Below are 26,602 nucleotides of genomic sequence, written 5' to 3' on the forward strand. Positions count from 1 at the left end.
TAAGTGATATCAGATAAAATGTTTCCTACAGGGTGTGGAACTGGTTCCCTGTCCACACAGGACAGTGGCAGGGCCCTGCCACTGACCTTGTCCCTTCCTTCTCCAGGGAAGGCGCATGGGCCATGCTGCCATTTGATTCCAGCTGCTCACTGGTTTACTATCTTTTCATACTTTGAGCAATTTAGACTTGCAGATTTCAGGAGATCTTTCTCTCTTCCCCAGTATCTTCCCCCAGTGATCTTCTGTAATTAGAATATACAGAAGTCTCTCTAAAATCAACTCCAGAGTAAAACCAGGAATTTCCTACTCATTTATTTTAAAAATATGTGGCTTTATTAACTATTTGAGATCTTCAAAGACAGTTGATTGGTTTTTTGGTTTTCCTTTACTATCGACTTGAATCTCCCTTAAAACTTTTTTCCTCTCTGACTTCCAAGAGCAGGAGACTGGGATTCCTTTTCAGCCCTTTGTATTGGTCTAAGTGTTGCCTCACTTCAGTGAAACTGGTCACATTTCTTCCAGTTCGTTAATTTTCCTAACTTAAAAATCCTGCAATTCTTATCATTCTGCAGTTGATTTGTTGTGCATCCTTAAGAAGGTTTACTTTGTTTCTATGCTAATTAGCCAAAAGAAAGACCTTTTCCCTAAAATGTCTTCCTTGGACATGGCAGAAACAAAAATTAATGCAACTTTGAGTGCAGACTCACCAGCTCCTGTGTCTAACTTTTTCCAGTTTAATGGTTCTGAGTTCTGGCCCCTGTTTTACTTTTTTCCTTCCTGAGAGCTTTCTCCTGCTCATTTCTAAGAGGTTGAGTCCATAAACCAGGCTTTATTCCTGACTCTTCCGAGCTAAACCATTTTTCCCAACTGTCCTCATCATTGACTCTTGTAGACATTGTTTTTGAAAAGATCCTGTATTTCTTCCCTCTGAATTTTTAAAAACAAAGATTTTGAACATTGAGTTAAATTATTGATGGTAGGATTGAGGTGGAAGAAACTTTAGAGTCCATTTGGAGTAGCTCTTCCATTTCACAGATGAGGACCCTGATTACTCAGGGAGCTTGAGGGATTTGCACAGAGTCACAGAAGCTGGAGAGCTGCAGCCCTGACCCAGCCCTCCAGATCCTCAGAGCACTACCTGCCACTGCTTCCCTGGTTGTGTGGGCTCCCGGTTAGCAGGTTATCATGAGCTTGGCCTTCCCATGCTCTGGGTACAGGCTGTGAGATATGATAGGAACCAGCCAACCAGGTTGCTGGTTTAGGAACAGGAAGGGCCCAAGTTGATGACAAAAGGGTAACAGAGGAGCCTTGCTCTATGGTAAGATCTCTATCTCCTGGGGCTGCAAGGATGCCTTTTGAAATGTAGAATTGAAATTACTTTTCAGTAATAAAGATGCAGTGAGCATACCTATTTGTCTCTAGCAGTTTTCTCTTTTAAGAGTCATATGCATTAGAATGATTAGTTAGAGGATAACCAGGTAGGACAAATTCTTATTTTTCCAGTGATAATGTGATATTTGATGAGCAGAGAGAAGTAACCTAATCCTGGGATACTTGTAGGAAAATAATAGCTAATTATACAGGTAAAATAAATTCCTCAGTACTTATTACACCCATGTTGTCACGTATCTTCTAAATGATTTCTAAATTGTGTCTCTGTTTCTAACTGATTATCTTTTCTTTAAATGCATAGGGTGTAAGAAGTTTAAAACATTCCTATTTTGAGCCTCGATACATCCTGGTGGTACCCATGGACAAGAAAAAATATGAGGGCTACTTGAGGAGAAAAGGATTATTCAGTCGTATAGAGATTGAATTTGCTGTCTCCAGAGTAGACCTTTATATTAAAATTCATCAGAAATATCCAGGATATTTTGATGCAGTAATCAATGCAGGTCAGTAACTTTCAGCAAAGTTTTATTTTTGAAGTGTAAGTTTACTGGGGAAAAATCTGCTCTAAAGTACCTTCTTATTGTTGACCGAATGCAGTTTCTTGTGGTTGTAGGACTGAGGTCCCTGGTTGCTGGCTGGCTATCTGCCAAGGGTGACCCTCAGTTTTTTGAGGCTGCTCTCAGGTCCTACCTACATGGCCCCCTCCGTTTTCAGGCCAGCAATAGCCCATCAAATCCTACTCATGCTTCGAGTCTCTGCCTTCCTCTTCTGCAACCAGAAAACCTCCTTTTATGGGGATCATGTGATTAGAGTAGGCCCACCTAGATAATCTCCTTTTTGATTAGCCCAAACTCAGTTGATAAGTAACCTTACTTACATTCGTGAAAATCCCTTTGCCATATAACCTAACGTAATCACAGGAGTCGTAGCTCATCATGTTCACAGGTTCTGCCCACACTCAAGTGGGGGGGGGGGTGATTATACAAGGGTGAAGTGTCATTGGGTCTTAGAATTCTGCCTACCACAGTATTCATAAAAATAGATCTAGTTAAAAAACCATCACCACAGATTGGCTCTATTTTGATATAATTCTGTTGCTTTAACATACATTCTCTTCCTTACTGTAGATGATCTGGATGTTGCCTACCAAACTCTGAGTCAGCTCATTAGAGAATACCTTGGATTGTCGGAGGCAACTGCCAAGAGTTTGGCTCCAACCACAGGTACTGCTCTGTCCCTTTTGTTCGGCATGGAAAGGAAAACAAATCTGTGGGTTGTTATTTGGGGACTCATCAACCTGTTCCCATGGGGCTGGTTCTGACTCTTTAATCCCTGTACTTCCTCTGGTCCCCACAAATAAGCTGCATGAGTCAGCCCTCTGGGCCAGTCCCTCTGCTTGTCAAGGTGACCATAATGGACCTCACAAGACTTTCCTTTAAGCAGTACCTTGGAGTACCTACTCATGGTAGGTATGGGTCAGCCCCACAGTTCAGAACTCCACCTCCTGGAAGTTTGGCTCCTAAGGGGGCTGAGGTGGTGTTCTGCTTCACAGCATTGTCCCAATCCAAGAGATTCTCTCCCCCTTTCTTTGCATTTCCATAGTCCTCAAAATGTTGCACTACAGAGTATAACGGAAGAGCACTGGTCGGGGGATGTGAGCCTGGTCCTGGCCCTGCTGCCCCCTGGGACAGGCTGCTTAGCTGTTCTGAGCTTCTGTCTTGTTAGATGGAATTAATGCTCCCCACCTGCCTCATGAATCATGCACAGCACATGACGTGGGATATATGCGTGCATCTCCTTGGAATCTAGGAATTCTAAAGCCCTAAATTAGAATTTTAGTACATGAGTATTTTGAGATGTATTTAACAGCTTCCCCCCAAATCCACCTCATACCCCTTAGGATGGCTACTATGAAAAAGCAAAACAAAACAAAAAATAGAAAATGTGCTGGCAAGGATGTGGAGAAATTAGAAATGTAAAATGGTGTGGCTGCCATGGAAAACAGTATGGTGGTTCCTCAAAACGATTAAAAATAGAATTACCGTATGATCCAGTGATTCCACTGCTGGGTGGAAGAACCGAAAGAACTGAAAGCAGGTGTTGCACAGCCTTTGTACACCCACGTTCACAGCAGCATTATTCACAGTACAGTAGCCAAAAGGTGGAAGTAACCCAAGCAGTCATTGACAGATGAATGGATAAACAAAATATGGTTTATATGTACAAGGGAATAGTATTCAGCCTTAAAAAGGAAGGAAATTCTGACACCCGCTACAACATGGATAAACCTTGAGAACATTCTGCTAAATGAAATAACCAAAAACACATATACTGCATGATTCTAATTATATGAGGTACCCAGAGTAGACAAATTCGGAGACGGAAGGAAGGAGGGTGGTTACCAGGGGCTGGGGGAGAGAGGAACAGGGGCATTGTTTAATGGTGGCAGAGTTTCAGTTTTGCAAGATGGAAAGAGTTCTGAGAATTGGTTGCAGAACAATGTGAGTGTGCTTAACATACACTTAAATGTGAGTGTGTTTAACCATACACTTAAAAATGGTTCAGATGGCAAATTTTATGTTACATGTTACAATTTTATGTTTTACCACCACTATAATAATAATAAAAAGCATGTCCCCCCAGTGGACTGAACTGCATTCACGTATCACATAATGTAGAATATAACGTAAGACTCTTGCTGCTGTGCCGATGCTGTGCCGATGCCACAGCTTTGTGTGTACGTGTGGTTTAGCCTTTGTGACTCTGCCCACGTAGGATCTTGCTGGCCGGGTTGCATCCTGGCCAGGCAGAAGCAGGCCCGGTCACGGTTTTGCCGGAGTTCAAACTAACGGTGCTGCTTTGCAACTCTACACACTTTCTCCAGATCAGGTGCCCATGGAATTCTGGAATGAGGTCGGTGTGAAAATGGTAACAACCAACAGATAATGACCGAGGTTTTCCTTCCAGTTGAGTCTCCTAGGAGACAAGTAGCCGGAAAGTACCAGAAGAAAGTGCGTGCTGTGAAAGTGGGCCCCTCTGGCGGAGGGAGGGCTGTGCTGTGTCACGGAGGAGGACGTCCAGTGAGCATTGGGTGGTGTTCATCCCGCACGGCCTCCTCCTCCACGTCAGGTCTGTTCTTTAGAAAGCTGAGCCTGTCCAGTTGCATCTAATGAGGCTTCCATGGAAGCTCCATGGAAGTTTCTCTTGAGGAAATCTGGCTCCCTTTGCTTTAAATCTTTGCTAGTCCAGCAACCTCTGATGTTTAATTTGGTCCCCTGCATGGATCTGTTCCCATGGGGCTGCCCCCTAGGTGAGAGCAGCCTACCCCATCCCTGTGCCAGGCCCATCTCCCATTGTGAATTCATAAGTTGGTGCTGTGGCTTTTAAATCAGCCCCTCGGGGGTCTGGAGAAAGCTGAGTCGATCCCCTGAGCCTGAGCAGTTCCGAGCAACAGAGACAAGCGTGGTTTTCCATCAGCAGCACTGAGGGCGCCTCTCAACTGTGGTTCTTGAGCAAGACTCAGCCTCCATGGCGGCGGGGTGCGGCCCCCAGCTTGCCCTGCTCTGCAGCCATCAGGAGCACTTGAGTACTGGCTGTAGCTGCCACTTGGCAAATTAACAGACCAGATAATGTGCGCATAGGAAAATAGACTCCTGTTTTGAAGGGTTTTATGAAACTTCATTTATTTGGACTAATTAGGTTAGACCTGTCTGATTTAATGAAAAGTATGAATTATGGAATTTGTAAGTAAGAGTGTTCTCACTCTCAGATACATTTAATACCTGAAACTGGTCCATCCAGTTACTGACTAATTGAATCCCAGCTTTTAAAAGTAGATGGGCAGGTTTGTACTTAATATACCAAATCATTGACCTCAATAGACGCCAGTTTTTCTGACAAGTTTACTATTTGTAAACTAATGTGTTTTCTTAAGAAGCCAAACCCTTTATTTTATTTATACAGTTCATCTGTGGAGGAAGTTACTTTTTTTCAGTTGATAGTTTAAGGATAAATTTGCACATAACGTGATTTTTGTGGAAGCCATATATTATTCAAGTATTTAAAAATTGTAATTAACATAGTCCTTATTAATAAGCTTATAAGTAAGTGTCTCTGGTGGCCCAGGAGTAGAGCCAGCGGCCCCTCTGAGTCTCAGGGCTGTGAGGTACACGCGGGCCAGATGTTAACAGGTGCAGTGCAGGAGAGCAGAGCCCAACCATAATCACCTCAAAATGAATCTCGTGACTCCCTGAGGAGGGCCCAGAGCCCCAGAGGGTCACTGCCACAGGCCTGGCTGGTTCTCAACTCTTGGCCTCCCCTCTGAGCTGGATCACTCCGATTTTAGGTTCTGTGGTTTAGCTATATCTACGTAAAGACGTACATAACTTACATAAATGTAAATGGGATCCCTAGAAGCAAAAATCCATAATTTTAGTATACTGGAATAATTTTTATGTATAACTGAGCTGTCAAAGGTAAGAAATTAAAAATAGTTAAGATTCTAGGAAAGCCAGTTTTTTTGTCTGAGCAATTAAAAAACTGGACTGGAAATGGGAAGCCTTAGTTTTGCATTCCAACTTTCATCAATAATCATTAACTTGATTAGAGAAATCACTTGAACTCCCATTTCTAAGAAACAAAACCCAAACAACTCTATATGATATTCTGGAACATTTTAGAATCTGATCTTCCAGAGTTGAGGTTTTCCCTAATTAGGCTAGAGCGTCCATCTGTATATTCAGCTTCAGTACAGAGAGAAATCTGATGGACAACGGCGTTGTTTTCATAGAAGCAGTAATCCTGTGTCAGTGCAAAGTGAAAATGATTGCCAAACATTTGAAGTAATAATACATAGCTTTATCTTTAGTAATTCCATGTTACTAATTTGTAACTGAGAATGCAATTTTAAATTCTGCTCTTAATGATAAGAGTGGAATAAAGTGAAGAAAGAAAGCCCAATGTTTATCCAGATTTCAGTACAGCGGCCCATCAGCCTGGACCCAGAAGTGCAAACCTTCACCAGAGGAGACACTAATTAAATTTCCATTAGATGCATGTATAAAATAGTAACTTTGGGTACAGAGTGATTATAAACCCTCAAGATCTACCGTTAATTAAAAATGTATATCAATTAAGGTACCGAATTGTCTTTTTTTCCCCTATAACAATGCAGGTAATATTCATTTCTAAAGCAGGAAGATTTAAAAAACTCCTGAGTAAACAATATTATGTCTATAAAATAAGGAAGAACTCACTATATTCAGAACTCAGTATATTGGCATGCCTTTACTCTCCATTTGTCTCTTTACAACTGATTTCTGGAATAGTACTTCCTGCAAAGCTTTTAAATAGCTGATCCAACCACCACCCTGAGTTCTCGCTATAGAGATCATAAAATAAAATTTTATTTGAAAATCATTATTTAGAATTCTGACTAATGATAGATAAAAATGATGATGGTGATGATGAGTCAAAGAGGGGAAAATTGAGCAATTTACTAGTCCATAAAGTGGTGCCTTTGTCCCTAATAAAGGTCATGGTATCACTTGGCAAATTATGTGAATTGTTAAATTGCAAAAGTGGGGGGAAAAACTCATGTCTGATCATAGGAAACCAGGAGGGCTTAGATGGAAAGAACCTTCAGCATTGGATTTCACTATTCTTATATTTTTCTGTTTTGTTAAAAAATACAACAAACCATAAAATTTTCCATTTTAGCCATTCTAGATGTACACCTGAAAGGCATTAATTGTATTCACTGCCTATTTTAAATATTTTTTACTACTCCAAACAGAAACTCTATACCCATTGAGCAAAATAACCAACACCCACCCCGCCCCACTCCCGGCCAGCCCCCCGGTGACCTCTAATCTTCTTTCTGTCTCTATGAACTTGCCTAGTCTAGATATTTTTACTGTTCTCACATTTTATTTTAACCTTGTTTCTTGACTAAGTTTGTGTTTTAATTTATAACTGTTGTAAACTAGGGTGATCAGAATGACAAACAGGGCAGCCGCTCAGAAACCCCACCAAGTGGTAAGGTTTTCCTTTCTCCTCGTCTCCTCCCGGTCCCTGGAGACACCTGGCTTGACTGGGTGCTCGGGGTACACTCCCAGGCTAGGAGGTTCAGGAAGAACCCGGAGTAGTCCGAGCACCTCCTGCTTTGTGGGGAGAGAAGGGCTGGTGGCCAGGAGCCTGGCTGGCTTCTGGGAATAGACCACCCTGGGCTCACCGCCGAGGTCTGATGCGGTTTGGACTCTCTGAGTATCAGGTCTCCCCCAGAGTAAGCTGAGACTAGTTTCTTCAAGGCTGTTCCAGACCGGTGTGCCGCCTCCGAAGTGACCACTAGCATTTCAGAGCTGTGTCCTAAGGACTGGGTTACGATGATATACAGGTCACCAGAACATACCAGGGCTTCTACCCTAAACAAGTGCCTGCTGGGGCGATTGTGTCAGGAGACCAGAATCACTCTAAGAACATGCTCCAGTGGTGGTGACTAAAGGAAGCAACCCCCTTCTGCAACACTGCATGATTAGTGGCCTCTGAGAGCCATTTCTTTTTTCTATAAATTTATTTATTTATTTATTTTTGGCAGCATTGGGTCTTCGTTGCTGTGTGCGGGCTTTCTCTAGTTGCGGCGAGCGGGGGCTACTCTTTGTTGTGGCACGCGGGCTTCTCATTGCGGTGGCTTCTCTTATTGTGGAGCACGGGCTTTAGGCGCATGGGCTTCAGTAGTTATGGCACGCGGCCTCTAGTAGTTGTGGCATGCGGGCTTCAGTAGCTGTGGCTCGCGGGCTCTAGAGCGCAGGCTCAGTAGTTGTGGCGCACGGGCTTAGTTGCTCCGCGGTATGTGGGATCTTCCCGGACCAGGGCTCGAAGCTGTGTCCCCTGCATTGCCAGGTGGATTCTTCACCACGGCACCACCAGGGAAGCCCCTGAGACCCATTTTTGAAGCCAGGGTAGTACTTGGAGGGAAGTGGTTGCCCTGGGGGTGGGGTGGCAAGCAGCTTGGATGGTGGGTCCTCAGGAGCAGCTTCCCTGAGCCATGGTGCCTTGTGATTCCATCAGATCTATTCTTTCCTTCCTTCCTCCTTTCACCACTTATTTACAGAGTGCCTGCTGAGCTTCTGCACCTTGCTAGGTACTGGTAAACTGGCATGACTCCTCACAGAGCTCGCAGTTTCTTTATGGGACAAGGAAAAAGGCCGGTAAACAAGGAAACAAATGGGGCTTCATCTGACTTAGCTGTCCATCCCCTAGTTTCTACCATGAAAAGCAGCATTGACCCCTAAGGTGGTGAAATTTTAAATCTCATTCACTTAGAAACTTTTCTGGCCACTTTCAGACCTAGATATAAATTTTGGTTCTGTGAAGAAGCCTCTCTGTGTTTATTCATAAAAGTTTCTGTTTTCAGGTGACTAAATATTGCTCTAATTCCACTAAATAAGTGAATTATAGGCACTAGTATCCCCACAGAGAAGGAACGGTTAAATTCTTCGATATGTGTAATTTTATTCTTTTCAAGATCCCAGGTGCATCAAAAAAAAGAAAAGATCTTTTTGGTTATTCATTTCTAAGGTTACGTCATCGTATTTGTTAAGATGTTTTTAGCTAACTTCTTTTTATATTAAAGCGGGAGCTGCCTCTAGCAAGAAGACTGCCTCTGGGGTGCCAGCACACCTGGTTCCATCCCCAAGGCACTTGGCGAAACTGCAAGCAGATGGCCAGATAACAGAGCATCTCTCTGGAATGCAGATTCCTGCAAAGGTTCCTGAAAATCAGAGCCTAGCTCCCTCCCAGAACCAGGAGCTGACTCAGGAGGGAGCAACCCATCAAAAAGAGCGTTCTCCCAATAGCCAGGTCAGCGCTGTGCCTCCGCCACAGCCCAGCTCATCAGCGCTTGGTGTTCCCCAGCAGGCCCGAGACTCATCCCCAAACTGGAAGGAAGGGGATGCTCAACACTCAGATCTTTCTTCAAAAACAGTAACCACAAATCTCCCTGGGAATGAGGCCCCGACACCTGAGGTGAAAGCAGGTGAAGGGGGGCAGTCTGCCATCACTCCTTCCCAAGGGCCTTCTCAGCACCCTGACCCACCGTCAGCCCACAGCCCTCAGCTGGACCAGGATGAAGAATCAGGGGAGGCCAAGGTAACCCCCACCGGCCCTCTCCGCTCTGAACTTCCCCAGGGATCTGACCCAACATCCCTTAGCCCCCAGAGAACCCAGGATGAGGAAACTGGGTCAGCCAGTCTTCCACCCGGCAGTTCCCATCGTGATCCTCCAAGAGATCCTTCTGGTCCCGACGAGGCCAAGAAGCTTGGTCCACCTCTGGGGGATTCTCAGCAACCTCTGGAGGAGGGAATCCCCAGAGCAGAAGTTGTTCGGGTTGACACTCCTTACCCAGCATTGCCGCATCCCCAGGACTCAACCAGTACCAAACAGACCCAGGACAGGGAAGACCCGGTGACGTTGCCTCCCAGAAGCCGGCTGGCTCCCACCAGGCTGCCCCAGCCCCGGGTCCTTGCTCCTCTCCAGAGTCGGAGGCGCACACCCAAACTCCCCCCACCCAGCAGACAGGAGGCTCTCGGAACAGCCTCAGATCAACCTATGACTCCCTCTCCCAGGCCCCCGCTAGCTCAGGAAGGAGACCCCAGCAAACTTCCTCCCACCAACACCCCCCATTCCAAAGAGCCACACAACCTGAGCCCCCATCCGGGCCACAGTCCCCAGCAAGTCCAGGAAGAGAGAGTCAGGGAAGTGAAGCTCCCCCTTATCAGGCCCCCGGGGCAGGAGCTGGCACCACAGGCCGCCCCCGATCCGCCCGAGGAAGGGGAGGTTCAGGTAGTCACGCTCCCTCGAATTCCCGCTCCCTTATCAGAACAGCTGCCTCAGAACACGGGGGCCGCTCCTCATGATTTGAGGCCTGCAGAGGAGAGGCACGCTCCCAAGGCAGGCTGCTCCTCCAGCAAGAAGATTCTAGATGTACAGGCCTTGTCCCCAAACCAAGAGCCAGTACAGCAGACAGGAACTAGGAAAAAAAAAACCCTATCCACAGAGACAGCTAAAGGGCCCTCACAGCTGAAAAGGGCACCACCTGGAGGCCACGAGGCATCCTTGCAGCCAGAATCCCAGAGTAAGCCGGCTCCCCCAGAGGCCCCCAGCCTCCTCGGAGCCCTCAGGGGGACTGGAGAGGGACAGTCCAATCACCAGCCATTCCTGAACCATCCCACGCTGAACCATTGCCTAAAGATGCCCAGATACAGGAAGAGAGAAGGGGAAAAGTACATTATTCCAGAAGAAAGGCCCATGCCAACCTCCTCGCAAATGACCTGGTTGAGAAAGTAGCCAGGTCCAAGAAAGGACCATCTTTGAAAAGAGACAATTTTGGAGGATTATCTCAAGAAAATATAGCTACCCTCAGCGGTGATCAGCCAACTCCAGGGGGTCATCCCCCACAAAGGAGACCTCTCCAGAGTGAGGGGCCTCTGCAGAGTCAGCACCCAGGGAGCACCCAAGGCGAAAAAAGAGAGGTTCATAGAAGGGGAAGGTCTCAGAAGGGAGAGGCTGCTTCGCACCCCCAGAGCGGCATGGTGTGGTCCCCGCCCAGCAGCCTGTCAAAGAGACTCAAGCCCATCAGGGGACCAGTCAGACCAGAGAGAGCTCTGTCCAAAGGGACGGTGCTTCCAGGCAGCAAGCCAAAGAGAGAGGCACCCGGAAACACAGGGGAGCACCCCAGAATCAGGCGTCTGCTGGGGAGCAGGGCAACTGGAAGGGTAGGCTGTGAGCTCGGGGCAGGCAGAGCACCAAGGTGTAAGCCGTCCCTGGGCCACCAGGTCATGAACGTCTGCGCCCCGTAAAGCAGTGCTATGCAGAGTGGAAAGCTATGGCCAGGGCGCTGTGGTCTGCACACCAGCTTCCCTCTGCAGCCCCTAGCCAGCATGGATGGGAGGCCCCCCGTTGCATTATTAGAAGGTAGTTAACCTTCGCACATGTGTGCCACCTTTGTGGCTCACCTTCGCAGCCTGGAAGAGCAGCCCTGTGGTGGGGTATACCAGCAAGCGGTGCCCCTGCTCCAGCAGAGAGAGCTGGTCTGAAAGGTTGGTGCCGGCCGGGAGGCGTTGTGTCCAGACTTGGACGAACTCCAACCTGACTTCAGGCTCTGGCAGAAGCAGTGCTGAATTGCCATTAAGCTTTCTTTTATTCATTAGGAAAATTCACTTGTAGATTAGAAAATTCTCTCATGCTTCTTGCGTTATCAAGGGATCCAGAAGCAAAAAGAACTCTGAGAAAGGAATCCTTTGCAGTTTCTGGGTCTTGGTCTCTCCCACAAACATTCCAAACCCACAGTTAATTTGTGGGAAGAGGACAGGTTTTTTACTCCCATGACAAGTGATCGAGGGCTTCGGATTTGCATTGGCTTATACTGCCTGAAACTTATTTTGTTTGAAATGGACACCTTCCTTCTCTCTTTGAAGGGGAACCTCATGTAAATTAGCTCATGCCTTCGTTATGCCAAACCAGCTGGTTAAAAGAATTAGTAGGGAGAAAACTGAGGCGAACCCATTTTTTATTTATCTATTCATAACATCAGGATTCTTTTGCTGGCAAGTGACAGGAATCCAACCTGAGCCAGCTTATGTGAATCTTTTAGAAGGGAGGGGAGTATGTCACTCAACCAAACTCTGGGGAGGGCAGAGGGGCAGCAGAACCTCAGAGAGATTGGGGACCATCTCTGAACATAACCAGAACTGTCATCATCTCCAGTATTTTCGTCATCTGCTGGACCCTTGTCATCTCCTAGAATCTTGTCATCTCCAGGACTCTTATCATTTCTCCTCTCTGTTTTTTTCTCCATGTTGGCTTCCTCTCTATGATATAAATGACTATATATCAGTTTCTGCATATGGCAGGGAATGTGACCATCAGTAGCTCTTAAATTTTACATTTGGTATTCTATCTGGCACCTCCCACTACCAGAAAGGAATTAACTCACATGCTCCTTGGTCCTAAGATTTAAAAAATTATATTCAGGGAAAGACTCTGATTGGCCCGGCGTGGGTCAGATGCTCATTCCACAGCCAATTTACTCTGGCTGGGGACAGGGCACATTTAGATATACTCATTGGGTTCAATCCTGTGAACCCTAGCATTCACATAAAAGAGAATAACGTAAGCAGAGCAACCAATTTAATATTTGACTCTTAAGAATTCACAAGATATTTATTGAGTACTTACTATGTATACATGTTAAGCTGGGTTTGGCATCCTGTATTTTAAAAATGTAACTGATGACTACATGCCTGTGTAAACGTGTCTTATCTTACACAAAGAGCATGTGTCCACAAAAATTGTGTGTATGTCAAATGTTATTTCAAGTGCAGTAGAGAAAATTGATATTTTTATAATCCAGGATGCAGGACTCTTCTTGTATAATGAAGAGCCTATGTTATACTAATAATTACACTCTGATTTGTCTGGTTTGTCCAAGATGAAATGAATAAGGTGAATTTTTTAACATCTCATAACTTATTTTTCTTAAGTTAGTTCAAGTCCCCCAACAAGCATTGATTGAGTACTTCATATATGCCAGACACTGTGATAGTTTCTACATAGAGTAAGATGGTGAGGATACTCCAAGGAGCTCTCTCTTCTCAAGGGAGACGGATAGGAAGGTTCATTACATGTGATCAGGGCAGCTGGAGGCCCCACAGCACACTAGGATAGGGTTAACATCAAATAGAGAAGGAAACTCCCAGAACGCCATAAGAATACTAAGAAAGGCCACTGAATTCAGGCTGGGATGTGAGAACTGGATCAGAAAACACTTCCAAGAGGAAGTCATCTTTTCAGCCAAGTCCTCAAGGTTGCAGAGCAGTCAGCAGACTGATGGAAGGGAAGGGAAGGTCTCAGACGAGGGAACAGCATCTGCCTAAGCGTGGAGGGAAGAGCAGGCGTAGCATCTTCTGGACCGAAGTGTCAGGAGAGCTATAGGCGTACGTAGCTCCAAAGGGCACATTGTGCTGTGCTCGTGAGATTGGAAACTTGATCTTCTGACAATGGGGAGCCATTGAATGGTGAAATTTTTTATCTTAGAGGCATCTGTTTCGAGTCAGCGTAGAGGATCACTTTAAAGAGGGCAATTTAGATGGCAGCAGGAATGCTGGGAAGCTATTGCATTAGTCCTGACAGGAAGGTAGTAAGGGCCTGAAATAAGGCATTGTGGCAGGAATGGGCAGATTCAAGATATTTGGACTGGATGTAGGGGGAGTGCAGACTGTGAAAGAGAGGAGGAAAATCAGGATACCCACCCACCTTTAGGACCTTTGTATGGGGCATTTTAGAGGCACTAGTACCTCACTGAGGTGAAAAACTACAGAAATTTCCTTGGTCTCCTCCTCGGGCAGCTGTTTCTGAGGCTCCTTAAGGCATTTGGGCCTGCATTTTCATTAGGGTTCTCATGCAAAGTGAGACGCCAAATTTCCCATCTTTTGACTTAGAAGAAGTTCTAACGCCCTTCCCCGGGGTCCATGATGGTGTCAGGTTCGTGTTTGTGTTTTGGTCGTATTAACATCTCAGATTCAGTGCAGCTGGACATTTTGTTTGTTGTTCAAGGAAAGGAATAGAAAAGATTACCAACTCCTCCCTTGGTGAGAGGTTTTTAACAGCTATTATTGATTTTTCTCAGTATAAGGGGAACTTCTGCTTTTTAACTGTAGAACATAAATATTTAAAAAATTGTCATTTTCCATCTACATTTACAAACAAAGTTTGTACCACTTTCATATGCTATGTTCCTCAGCAAAGGGATCTTTATGGGGAAAAAAAAGAACGTTGTGGACTTTAGTCATTCTATTAGCTAATACAATCTTCAGCTTTTTAAAAGAAGTCTGGCATTTAGTATTCAAATCAACAGAGATGATAATTCCACTGGGTGCAAGAGCCTTCTTCAAATATTTAAAGAGCTAAATCAATTCTTTTCAAACCTCAAAAGATAATTGGACAAAGGGTAATTTGGTAGTAATTTACAGAAGGGGAAGTAAAAATGGCCAAAAAATATGTCAAAAAGTATTTAAGTTTCACTCTCACTTAAGTCAAAACAGAATAGACTTTTTTGGGTACCAGAGTGGCAAAGATGGAAAACAAATGCCTGTTCTCGGTGAGGCTCAGGGTCAGTGCACTTTCTCTGTCATCATTGGGAAGGTAAATGGGCACAACTTTTCTGGGGACAGCTTTACAGTACCTGTCAAAGCCTCCAAATACTGCATGTCTTTAACCTAGCAATTCCAATCCAAGAATTATAAGGAAATATGGTATGTACAAGGGTGTTCATATTAATGTCTTTGTAATAAAACCTGGAAATAATTAAGCCAGCTAATGGGATTTCAGAAATAAGTTATGGGCCAAAAGTTCTGGTTCAGCTGTATGTTGCCCTTATAAAAATGTTGTAGAATTTTGGAAGGGGAACATATTTGTTACTTATTAAGAAGAAAGCAGGTTAAGGAGGTACAGCTAGTATGGTTCCAGTTGTCAGCTCTGGGTTGTTAGATTATGGGTAATTTTTATTTTCTCTTTTATGCTTTTTAGTATTTTGTAAATTTTCTACAACAAGCCTGTGTGTATTCAGAAAAAGTTATATAGAAGTAAATTCCCACATATGAAAAGCTGTCCTGTGAAAGCAGCACCCTAATATTCTATTTCGATTTGGCTTAATGAGAACTTTCTAGGAGTCAGAGTCATGTACAGAGGAGCAGACAGGCTCTCCCCATAACTTAGATGCTCTGTGATGGGAATCTCACAGAAAGTCTCCTTAGGTTGGGTGATTAGTCCGACTGGCTGAAATTTAAGGTTCCTTTTATAATCTGTGATCTGTTCACTACAACTAGCTCTGCTGGCTGGCTCTGAAGAACCCGGCAGCCTATTTTATTAAATAGAGAGCCTAGTACTAGAAAATTGCAGAGTTAATACTCATTAGATCAGTGGCTTTCAAACTTTCTAGTCCAAAACCCGTAACTAGGGGTACAGCTCATAATATCATGACCTACACACAGACCTACATGCATAGGAAACAAAGGTATAATGAAATACCTTCACTGTGGTGATAAACTCTGATACCTTCTATTCTATTCAATCTTAATTCTTTAACACACTGGTCATGACCTATTAAACTGATTTCACAATTTAGTCTGCAGCCTGCAGTTTTTGAAAAACCCTGTACTGAGTGCTCTGGAGCTTTGCTATGGTTCTGTTCTTAGAGGCCTACTGACCAGGTACTACCCTGCTCAGGTTGCCTTCAAGTGAGGTGGGATGGATTGGCATGATTTATACTGAATTATTTTCTGTGACAACGGAAGGATTCAGTGTATTAGCAGTTATGCTCTTTGTCAGTGTTAGGACTCTGGATAAGGTATATTGAAAATTTTTACGCATAGTATAAAGTTCTTATGTAAAGCTAAAAAAACCAGTCTTGATCGAGTGTTTTAACCACTAAGTCCTTAGCTGGTTCCCTTTCCTTCTGTTTCACGACAACACTGAAAATCACCTCGTTACTATAAAGGTTCCTCCAAATCACAGTCTGTCCATAAATGAATTTAAAGACATCATTCTAGAAATCACATTTCTTTATTGACCAGGCATTCAGAAAAGAAAATAAGAAGAGACTGTTTCTTTCTGTTGATGATAAATAATGTTAGACACCAAATCTTTCATCTCAAAGGTGATGATGAGAGAGCAGTCCTGATTAGCAAAAGCTGGAGTCCTTTTTTAAAAAGTTTGTAACCTTAGAAATTCATGATTTCAGATAACACTGAGTCAAAATTTTCATTGGAAATTCCAGTTCCAGTACAATCTAGCTGTGTGACCTTGAGCAGTTTACAAAGGCCTCATGTAATATAAAATGGAGATAATAGTAGTACCTGCCTCAAGATTATTGTGAGGATTAAATGAGTTAATATATTGAAAAACACCCAGAACAATGTCTGGCACATAGTAAGTACTTATATGAGTGTTTGTTAGCATTAACATGTAAGCAGTAAAAAAAAAAAATTTTTAAATAGCATTTTATCCTTTTTTTTTTTTAAGATTTTTGTTTGTTGTTGATGTAGACCATTTTTAAAGTCTTTATTGAATTTGTTACAACATTGCTTCTGCTTTATGTCTTGGTTCCTTGGCCACGAGGCATGTGGGATCTCAGCTCCCTGACCAGGAATCGAACCCGCACACCCCCCTGCATTGGAAGGCGAAGTCCTAACCATTGGACTGCCAGGGAAGTCCCAGTAGCATTTTATCCTTAATTGGAAAGGACTGGTGGAAATATTTGGCAAATGATGCGGTCTTCTCTGAAAATCCTTTAAAATTTTTGACAACCTTAATTGAATAAAGGGCCTTAAACAGAATTAGGATTATATTGGAAAGAAATTGCAGTTCAGGAAAATGTTACTGAGATCAAGAGATTCTTTAACGCACATTCACAGGTAGCATTGCAGCTTGGAGAACTGAGTGAGGAGACATCAGTTCCGAGGTTATTATGAAATTGACATGTGATACACATGGAAGAGACTTGTAATAGCGCCTAGAACGTAGTATGCTCAGTAAATGTTACCTATTATTTTTATTGTTACTATGTCATTGATAATATCAAAGGCATTTACGTTCTGTGTTTCGTCTAGGTTAGATGGTAAATGGCATCAAGTTACTTGACTCAGGAATAAACTACCAGATAGCTGGCATTTTGTTTTCTCTTTGTGGTAGGTTGAAACAGAGACTGGCTTCTACATGGTACCGGATCTAAAGACCCTTGGTTTCCAAGGACAAAGATAGCAAAGGGAAGAAAGACAAAAGATGTCTTTGCTTGAGAAGTGACCAATGAAACAACATCTTTGAAAATGTTGTTCTTGAAGGATGAGCTCTTGCAAACGAAAACTACACTTAGCAGAGGTGGGGCTGTAGGGTTGGGTGGAAGTCACATCGGAAATTTAGTTATCAAACGTAACGCTCAAAGGAGAGGAAGCCTTTAGTTTGTGTTCCAGCTCCCTGAATGTTTCTGTCCTATTTCTGTCAGCCATAGCTACCCTTTCCTTCTCTCCTTATCCCAAATTCTGTACATGTCCAAATCTTATGCATCAAGTTTCCACTCTTGAAGTTTATCTGTCCTACATCCTCTCTCCTTCAAAGTGTCAGTTAACTACTTCATGATAAACTCATTCATTTAAAAGAAACCCTGAAATTCATGGTACTATTGTTATATGTTTTATTTAGGACATCCTCTATACAGTGTCCAAATATTTAACCCATTAGTTCAGCTCTACTGAAGACATTTCAAAGTATGAAGTTCAATGGAAAAAAGCATTCTTTTTGTACCTCATTCTTTCAGTGTGAGAAGGCACATTCACATGCTTCCTTTGTCCTGATGTAGAATCTGTTCTCTGTTTAAATAGCTGATTATTCCTTTGATCGGACACTCAAGAATATAGCACTTTACTGTTAGAATAGTTTAGTATGTGCATTCATTTTATCATGTATAGCATGAACATTATTACTATATGATAGCTTTCTACTATAAAAGCTTATTTTGCTATGGAAAATTTTTATGGATATTATGTGAAATGATTATTTTTCTAGTTGCTATTATTCCTTTCTCAGAAGCACAGATAGTCAAGACTTATAAGATTTAATTCTGTCCTGGAAAAAATGGCTTCTTTTGGCACCTTCAGTTTTGTGATAATACTTTCTAATGAACTGAGCATTTCCCTTAACTGTGAATTATGTAACTATCCTATTAAAAATAAATAAATATTTTAAATTGTGTAGCAGATTATTATGCTTTAATTTGCTTTTGGTCCTTTTTATGGTTACATATTTCAGCATTGAGACTTCCACAGGGATTTTTATAGCTATTTACATTTTACATATGTATATGTATTTAATCATGGTAGTATAAATTACTCTTGCTAATTTAAAAAACCTCACTACTACCAGAATAAACATGTTTTTTAAGCCCCATTTGAGTGGGAAAAACTGAATGATTCTGGCTATCTGAGAACTTTTGTATGAAAATTAAAGCCTACTTCCAAGTCATACATTTCCAAGTGTTTTCAAAGAGAGACAAACACTGGTGCTGATTTTTTTTTTTTTGGCAAAGTTTTATTTAAATATTAATTTGGTCTCATGTTTTTAGACAGGAGATTGACTTAGTTGTTTTGCTATACAAGTAACCTTACTGCTGTAGAAAAATTGGTTATCAAAATAGGGATTTTTGTTTTTCAAAATATACACAATCTGACCCCCAAATTCTAATTTTATTACTAGTTATTGAAATGGCTGTGTGCCTATAATATCAGATCATCAGCATCTTTTATTTTCTCCTTTCTTTTTTGCAGTAAAGGGCCCTATATAGTCTGTGTCATAATGTGTTATGAAATATACACAGATGTTTTATCTTAGGTGCATGGCTTCTACTGCATTTGTTATTTTGGTTGGATTCTGTGGTTATTCTTTTAAAATGTTTTATACGAATATTATTTTAATTCACTTGACTGCAAAGAGAGATAATTCTAAACAAAAGGTCTAAGTTATTTTGAATTAATTTGAGATATAGTTCTGGTTGTTCCAGATATTTCATTTATATTTTCTTATATTTGGTAATGATACCAATCCATAAAATAGCTTGAAGATCTGTCATGCATCATTAACTTCACTTAGGCTTCATTGTAGGTGTTTAAGTAAATGTAACCAGCTTATATACTGAAGAACTTGGTCATTTTTGTGGACTGTACAGTAACTTATATATATAATTTAATGTTGCCTCAAGGTTGACTTTTAGATACTTTGAATAAGATCACTTTAAGAAACTTGGTTGCAGGGTATTATAACACTGGTAACTGGGTTGTTTTTTTTATTCAGAAGTAAGATCTCTTGTTCATTAATGTATTAAGACATTTGAAACTATATTAAGAACTGTATGAAACTCTTTATTATAGGAGTCCGAGTCCCTAAAGTGGCAGCATTACAATGTAGTTTAATAGTAATCTAAACACATTATTTTTTCCCAAATTGTTTTGTTGCTGAGAAACCATTAAGACATTCAACTGTTGAATTACAGCTGCGTTGTATCATCAGATAGAACTTGGTTTGTTTACATCATAGTACAATTGGCTTACGTCTGAGAAAGCTGGAAGAAGGAACCCTGACACAAATATATACTATATTTTAAATAAGCTTTTATACATAGAGAGGGTCATTTCTATGGAAATTATATAAATATAGCTTCTATTTCTTTAAATTTCATCTTTTTTTTCAGATTCATCTGATCTTTTTCACAATGCTCTGTTCTTAGAGTCCCATCAAGAGGACAAGTGTTTTGGTTTTGTTTGTTTGTTTTTTAATGAGCATAAGATTCAGCCCTTCCGTCTCTTTTTTGGTTGTTAGTTTGCCTTGTTTCAGCCGTGCTGAATTCTTTACTGTAATTCAGTTGTGTTAAGCATGCTTCTGGGTCTTAATACAAAGCCACTCTCTCTGCCTGATACGCTTTTGCCCCAGATATTTGAATGCCTTCCTTCTTTATGACTTCAGATCACTGTGCAGATGTCACCATCTTAGGGAGGACTTCCTTTGGCCATCATGCTGTCTCTCATTGTCTCCTTATCTGCCTGCCTGGTCCTTCATCGCACTTATCACTACTACCTGACATTATCTGGTGTTATTGTCTGTCTTCGACATTAGAGTGTAAGTCCCACAGGTCAAGGACATTTTATTTACTGCTCTATCCCAACACCCAGAGCGCTGTCTGCCACATAGTAGGTGCTCAACCGATACGGGTTGAATGGCTTTTCCATTATGAAGATTTAGCAGAGTATGTTTCCACATAATAATCGTGTCCTATTACCTCTGTGATTGTTATGAACATAGTTACTTCAATGTTCTTTCCAGAATGCTCTATCACCTGGAATTTCTTGCCTGTGGATTTGCCCATTTGTTGCATCTTCTGAGTCTCTCCCCCTCTCTCAAGACTGGTGCTGGGTTGTGGAGCTTTAGGCTTCCCTACCGTGGTTCAATACTTTTACTTGTCTGCAACACCTTTTACCTACTTTTTTTAAAAATTTATTTGTTTATGGCTGTGCTGGGTCTTCGTTGCTGCACACAGGCTTTCTCTAGTTACGGCAAGTGGGGGCTACTCTTCGTTGAGGTGCACGGGCTTCTCACTGCGGTGGCTTCTCTTGTTGCGGAGCACAGGCTCTAGGTGTGCGGGCTTTGGTAGTTGCAGCACATGGGCTCAGTAGTTGCGGTACATGGGCCCTAAAGCATGCGGGCTTCAGTAATTGCGGTGTATGGGTTCAGTAATTGTGGTGTGCAGGCTCTAGAGTGTGTAGACTTCAGTAGTCGTGGTGCGCAGGCTCAGTAGTTGTGGCATGCAGGCTCTAGAGCATGCGGGCTTCAGTAGTTGTGGTTCATGGGCTTAGTTGCTTCGCAGCATGTGGGATCTTCCCGAGCCAGGGATTGAACCCGTGTCCCCTGCAATGGCAGGTGGATTCTTACCCACTGGACCACCAGGGAAGTCCAGCTTGTACCTTCTTTTTTTTTTTTTTGCGGTACGCGGGCCTCTCCCATTGTGGAGAGCACAGGCTCCGGACGCGCAGGCTCAGCGGCCATGGCTCACGGGAGCCGCTCTGTGGTATGTGGCATCTTCCTGGACCGGGGCACGAACCCATGTCCCCTGCATCGGCAGGCGGACTCTCAACCACTGCTCCACCAGGGAAGCCCTGTACCTTCTTTTTATCAGCTAGGGATTGCCACACAATTTGGTAGGAGTGCAATTTCAGATTCTATACCAGCACACAGCCCAGGAGTAGAGGTCTGATTTCCCACAGGTGTCTCCACCCTCAGTCCAGGTGAGACTGTGCCCAGGCTAAGTCCTGAGGTCTGTGGGCTGAGATTTCCAGACACTCCCTTTCCCACTTCTCGCCTAATAGAGAGCCCAGGTCTCGTACATTAAGCACACAGGGACTGGCCTTGCCTCTCAGTCCAGAAACCTCAGCCCCCGAGGCACTCTCTGACCTCTTGACATCAATTTCCACTCCTCTGACTTGGAATCTTCACTTCACTTCCAGCACCTGGAAATTTTTCTTGCTTGGTTTCAGTTTTGCTATGTGATAAAAACAAATTTCTGTTATATGTTATCCACTATTTATTTTGTCTTGGGTGGGGATAGCTTCCCACATCTGCTCAGTCAGCCATATTGGCTAGTGTAGGTGTGGAGATTATTTATTTTGGCATTTTTGTAGCAATACTGTAAGTGTTGATGTTCCTAATAAATCCAAATGTATGTACACCTGGGCCCGCTATACGTGAGCAGTGATAGAAATTTAGATTCTTTATATTCTAGGCCTCTGGACATTCTGATGTTTTGTAGGGAACATTAGACAGTATTTATGTGTAAATTCTGTTAAATACTGACCTCATCATCCACTCCATTCTTTTAAAAAGGTTTTTCTTAGTGTTGCATGATGATGATGATGATGATGATGATGATTTTAGCCTTTTAGGACAATTTTGTCAAATGGAAAGTAATTATAAAGGGGACTTTTCACTTAAGTATCTGAAAGCCATTGTTTTTGTTAAGTTTTACTTCCTTTAATTTCCATTCATAAGTCTGTATTATTTGAACACTAAGGGTACTCCCAGGACATGTCTACTAGGTGCTGCAGGCTGACTTTATAATTTTCAATAATAATTATTATTGTTATCGTGTTCTGAGACATAAATTTTTAGTTATCTTACTTTCAAGTTGAAATGCACAGACTTTAAGTATACACTTTATTGTGTTTGGGCAAATCCACGCATAAAACATTCTCTTACTTCAGAAAGTTGCTTTATCCAATTTTATGCCTTTTATTTTAAACTTTACTTTTTTCCCTAGCAGATATTAAGAAACCTCAGCTGAAACCTGAAAAGACTTCGAAGAAGTTTAGAGCTTCGAGTGAATTTGAGTCCCTGGATTTTGCAGACAGAAACTACTTTGTGAAATTATGGGCCAAACTTTCAGGCAAAAACATACCAGCGGTAAGAAGGGATAGAGGGGTGAGGGAAGCTGGAACTGAGCATTACAAAAGTCAGACAAAAAGGGCATTGGATATTTCAAGACTAATAAGTTTCACCAAAACTGTCCTCTGACTGGTGTCAGCTGAAGACAAGTTTTTTCCCCCTCTTTCTACACCTCTAAGAATAGGCATGGGTTCTAAAAACAGAATATACAGTGTAGATTTTTTTGAGTACCTTTCCCCCAGGCTCCCAGTGGAAGTTCTGACGCTCAGTTCTCCTATTTAACAAGCATAGACAAGAACTACATAGAATTAATACTGTAGAATATGTATTTCAAGGGAAAACTTGCTTTACTGTTGGGATATAATGTTGCGTATTCTTGTGCTGAGCCTTCAAAGTGAGTCCACTCAAAGAGTCCATGTCTTATAACCTTGCAGTACTTAGACCCATCCTATGACTTAAAAGATCCCGTTCTTTGAGAACTCAGAGAAGTCAGGATATGTGGAAGCTGGCCCTACCTTCATATTAGGTCATGCTCTTTTCTGTTTGTGATGGTTTTTCTGTGATGGTCTGGGAACACAGAGACCTAGATCGTTGCCATTGCCTCAGAAGGGACAGAACTTCTGATTTGGTTGTCAGCTCCTTGGTCGTGTTTCCCTAAGCCTTGCCTGTTCTAAGCAAATAATCCCATTGTCTTCTAAAGTCAGAACCATGGGCAGTGGTCACAAGAATCAGACTGGTTACTTCAGATGAAAAGTCTAGGGCTGTGGTGTACATGGGCATAGCTATACATTCTGCTCTGATTAAGTCATAAGAATGGGATGTTTGAAGTACAAGGAACAGATACCCGTTAAAGTCAGCTTAAGTAAGAGGTAGTTCCATTATTAAAAAATACATGATGAGTGGATTCACAGTGCATCGGGAGCAGGGATGAAGTACAGATCTCACAGGAACCAGAAATAGGGTTGGAAAGTGCGTCCCAAAGGCATCAAGTTCCTCTCATCTCTGCTTCTGTTTTTCCCGTGCTCTGTCGTCCTCTCTCTCCTGGCTGGCCTCCTCTACTCACTCAGCTTCCCTCCCACATAATTTGAACTCATTTGCACACGTGCCAGCCCTGACTCACCATGGCTCTCTGCCGGTGGCTCTATGCCCACAATTCCTGGCCACTTCTCTCCGTCTCTTTAATTCATACTGTGGAAAGCAAAGCAATCTAATTGGCACAGCTGGACTTTCTAGCCATACCACACAGATCAAATTAAACTGCTTGTCCTGTCACCAGTGGCAGGGCAAAAGGCAGGGCCACTTGATACACATTCTGGCCTCTTAGAAGCAGCAGGGGATGGGTGCACTCTAAACATCTAAAAATAATATAAATTTGTATCCTGATACTGGAGTATAGGAAATGCCCTATTTATTTATCCAAAATAAGTTAACTCTGGAATTGTTCCCACCTACCAGGATCTGTGGGAAATCAAATATCAGTCATTAGGAGTGGGGATCACTCCCATTCTTTGGATTAAGTTCAAGAATCCTGAGGTTTATGTCATGCTAGAAACTTAGGGAAGGGCCTCTGGTCTCCAGACTATCATGGTTACCATGGAGATGTTCCTTGTCTGAAACCCGGAGTTCCATTCTGAGCCAGGGGCTCTGGTATTCTCCAGATCCTCTCCTGCTTTTATGTTCACCCAGTGCCGACCCCCAAGGTCTCACCACACCCTGGGAGCGCACTCGACATGAGGAGCCCGTCAGCCTCTGTCCTTGCAGTCCTGGGAAACCCAGCTCTTTTCAAGTCAGTCTACCACTTTCTCTCTGCACCTGCTGTCCTGTACAGCTTCATGCTTCTTGGAGCTTAGACTTTCAAATATAAGGTCTTCTTTTAATCTCCCAGGACATGGCATATCCAGACTGTAAAAACTCCAGAGCACACATCCTTAGCCACCTTTATTCTTTAATCACAAGTCTGTGTCTTGACAACCAGAGCCAGCTCACGTCCCAGTTAGACTGTCCTGCCGCACAACATCATTCACACCGATGAGAAACACACCGTTGAGTCACACCCTCTGCCCGTTAGTGGGTATCCATGATTTATTTAAATATGACAAATCTGAATATTACCTGTTAGAAAATTTTCAGGCCTAATTAAAGGTAGCTTTTCTTTTTTTTTTTTTAAGATTTTATTTTTATGTGGACCATGTTTTTTTAAGTATTGAATTTGTTACAATATTGCTTCTGTTTTATGTTTTGGTTTTTTTTGGCTGCGAGGCATGTGGGATCTTACCTCCCTGACCAGGGATTGAACCCACACCCCCTGCATTGGAAGGTGAAGTCTTAACCACTGGACCGCCAGGGAAGTCCCTAAAGATAGCTTTTCTCTGGTCAAGGGCACTCAGGTACTCAGGAGCAAGAACAGAGGAGCAGATGAAAAACACACACAACACGCACACAGTGGGTTTTCAGCTGTAATTCATCTCCGACATCTCAATATAAAACTAATGAACAGTATGGGGGAACTGGAGAGTGGAGGGTATGATAAAAAGGCAATGCGAGAGTAGAGGGGCCACCTTGGTGGCGGGAGGGGAGCAGTTATGTGGACCACGTGTTGTCAAAAATTCTTATGTAATTTTGACATGTCCAGCACCACTCCTTACCTGTAGTCACCTCCCTGAGAAACTGTTCAGCCCCCATAATCCAGGGCATCTAGAGCCTAGTGTAGAAATCTACTGTGTCCTGTGTTAGAGGGTGGGCAGTTTCTCATCCAGGATGGCAACAACGCTCAAACCCCTTGCAGCCTGAGGTTCTGGTAATTTTGCCTGCCAGTACTGGTGGAGGTATAATGGAACAGAGTAGTTTCATAGAAAAGCAAATCAAATCCCCCAAGAACCAACAGATTCACCCCTCAAAAATTAGAACAAAGGTAGTACTTAATTGCCACTGTCATATATATGGGGTGAACTTGCCTAAGATTATTTTTAGTACCTCGTTTTCTTGTAAAGATTATGAATTCAATGCTATTTTGAAATTTTAAGTATTTATCAAATATTGAGATATTTCGTAAGTTATTAACCTCTTGCCTAGCCATTATAATGCTGCAAAATGAGCAAAACCTTTTTAAGATCATCACCACAGAAGCTTTAATGAGATATTATGATTATATTGGAGGCCATAAATAGCCTTTATATGTCACTTATAGTTTGGAAAGGGCTTTTGTGTAAATTATCTCATGAACCCCTATTGCAACCCTTAGGAGATGTTGTTATTCATTTACTTTCCCAACATAAATCCCTATGTATTTTTGGAACTTTATGGTGGATTGAGGAAAGTAATTGCCACTATCTCTGTCAAAAACCTATATCATAAATCTTCCAAAAAAAGAAAAAGATAGAAATGTTTGTGCTTTTTTGGGGTCTTAACTGTAGATTTAATATGTTCATATTTACCTGTAGAAACTATCAAGAGAGCCATTTGACACTGATGGACTAAATAGGAATTCCCATTGTCAATGCTTTTTTGGTCCTGTTTCTTTCAAAAGCACCCTTTCCACTTACGTTGAACACTGCATTCTTCCTGAAACCTACCCTAAACTTACTGCGTATGTGAGGTCTTTCGGTTTACCCCCTCTATTCTAATATTCTACTCTTTCCTTGTGTGTGGTTTGTCACCACGTGCATGTCAAGGTGTGATTACAAAATAACAGAGCTGGTTTTGTGTGTGTCTTCTGAAAACCAGCCCTATTCCTGGGTAGTCACATGGCCACACATCATAACTGGTTGGGTAAGTGTATATTTATGTGTGTGTTTGTGTGAAGATTTTTTGCTGTGGAATTATTGTGAGTAGATCTTTGCCTTCTAGGAGAAGCTTTATTTTCAGAACTTCAATTGTATCTGTTTCTCCAACCAGCTCCTCTGATCTCCTTAGGGGACAGCCTTACTCCTGAAGCAGCCCAAGTTACTGAAAGCCAATTTTCTAGAAAAAAAATTGCTGAATGACCAATTCATTCAAAGCCAATTTAGTGAATATATGTGTGTGGCAGATAAGGCCAGTGCAATCAAAAAGCACCCAAAGATATGAAGGTCAGTGAGAAAGTGGACCTGTAATGACAAAATATTGGGCCCTACGTCTACTAAGCACTATTTTCTTTCACTACTGTGAGGCAGGTCAGCTCAGGGAGCTTGTCAGA

General features: G+C 42.5%; 1 protein-coding gene across 4 annotated transcripts in view; it reads left to right on the forward strand.

The window, feature by feature from the left end:
* The window catches only part of LRGUK (leucine rich repeats and guanylate kinase domain containing), a 118,278-nt gene that overhangs the window by 74,047 nt on the left and 17,629 nt on the right, over positions 1-26,602 (forward strand). For 3 of the 4 annotated variants that reach the window (XM_067747060.1, XM_067747057.1, XM_067747061.1), the window contains 3 exons: positions 1,694-1,895; positions 2,520-2,615; positions 22,304-22,446. In XM_067747060.1, coding sequence (XP_067603161.1) covers positions 1,694-1,895; positions 2,520-2,615; positions 22,304-22,446 — 441 coding nt within the window. The remainder of the gene's footprint in view (positions 1-1,693; positions 1,896-2,519; positions 2,616-22,303; positions 22,447-26,602) is intronic. The other variant, XM_067747058.1, reaches the window with a different exon arrangement.

Source organism: Pseudorca crassidens, chromosome 8 (assembly GCF_039906515.1).
Source record: "Pseudorca crassidens isolate mPseCra1 chromosome 8, mPseCra1.hap1, whole genome shotgun sequence".
Taxonomy (NCBI): Eukaryota; Metazoa; Chordata; class Mammalia; order Artiodactyla; family Delphinidae; genus Pseudorca; species Pseudorca crassidens.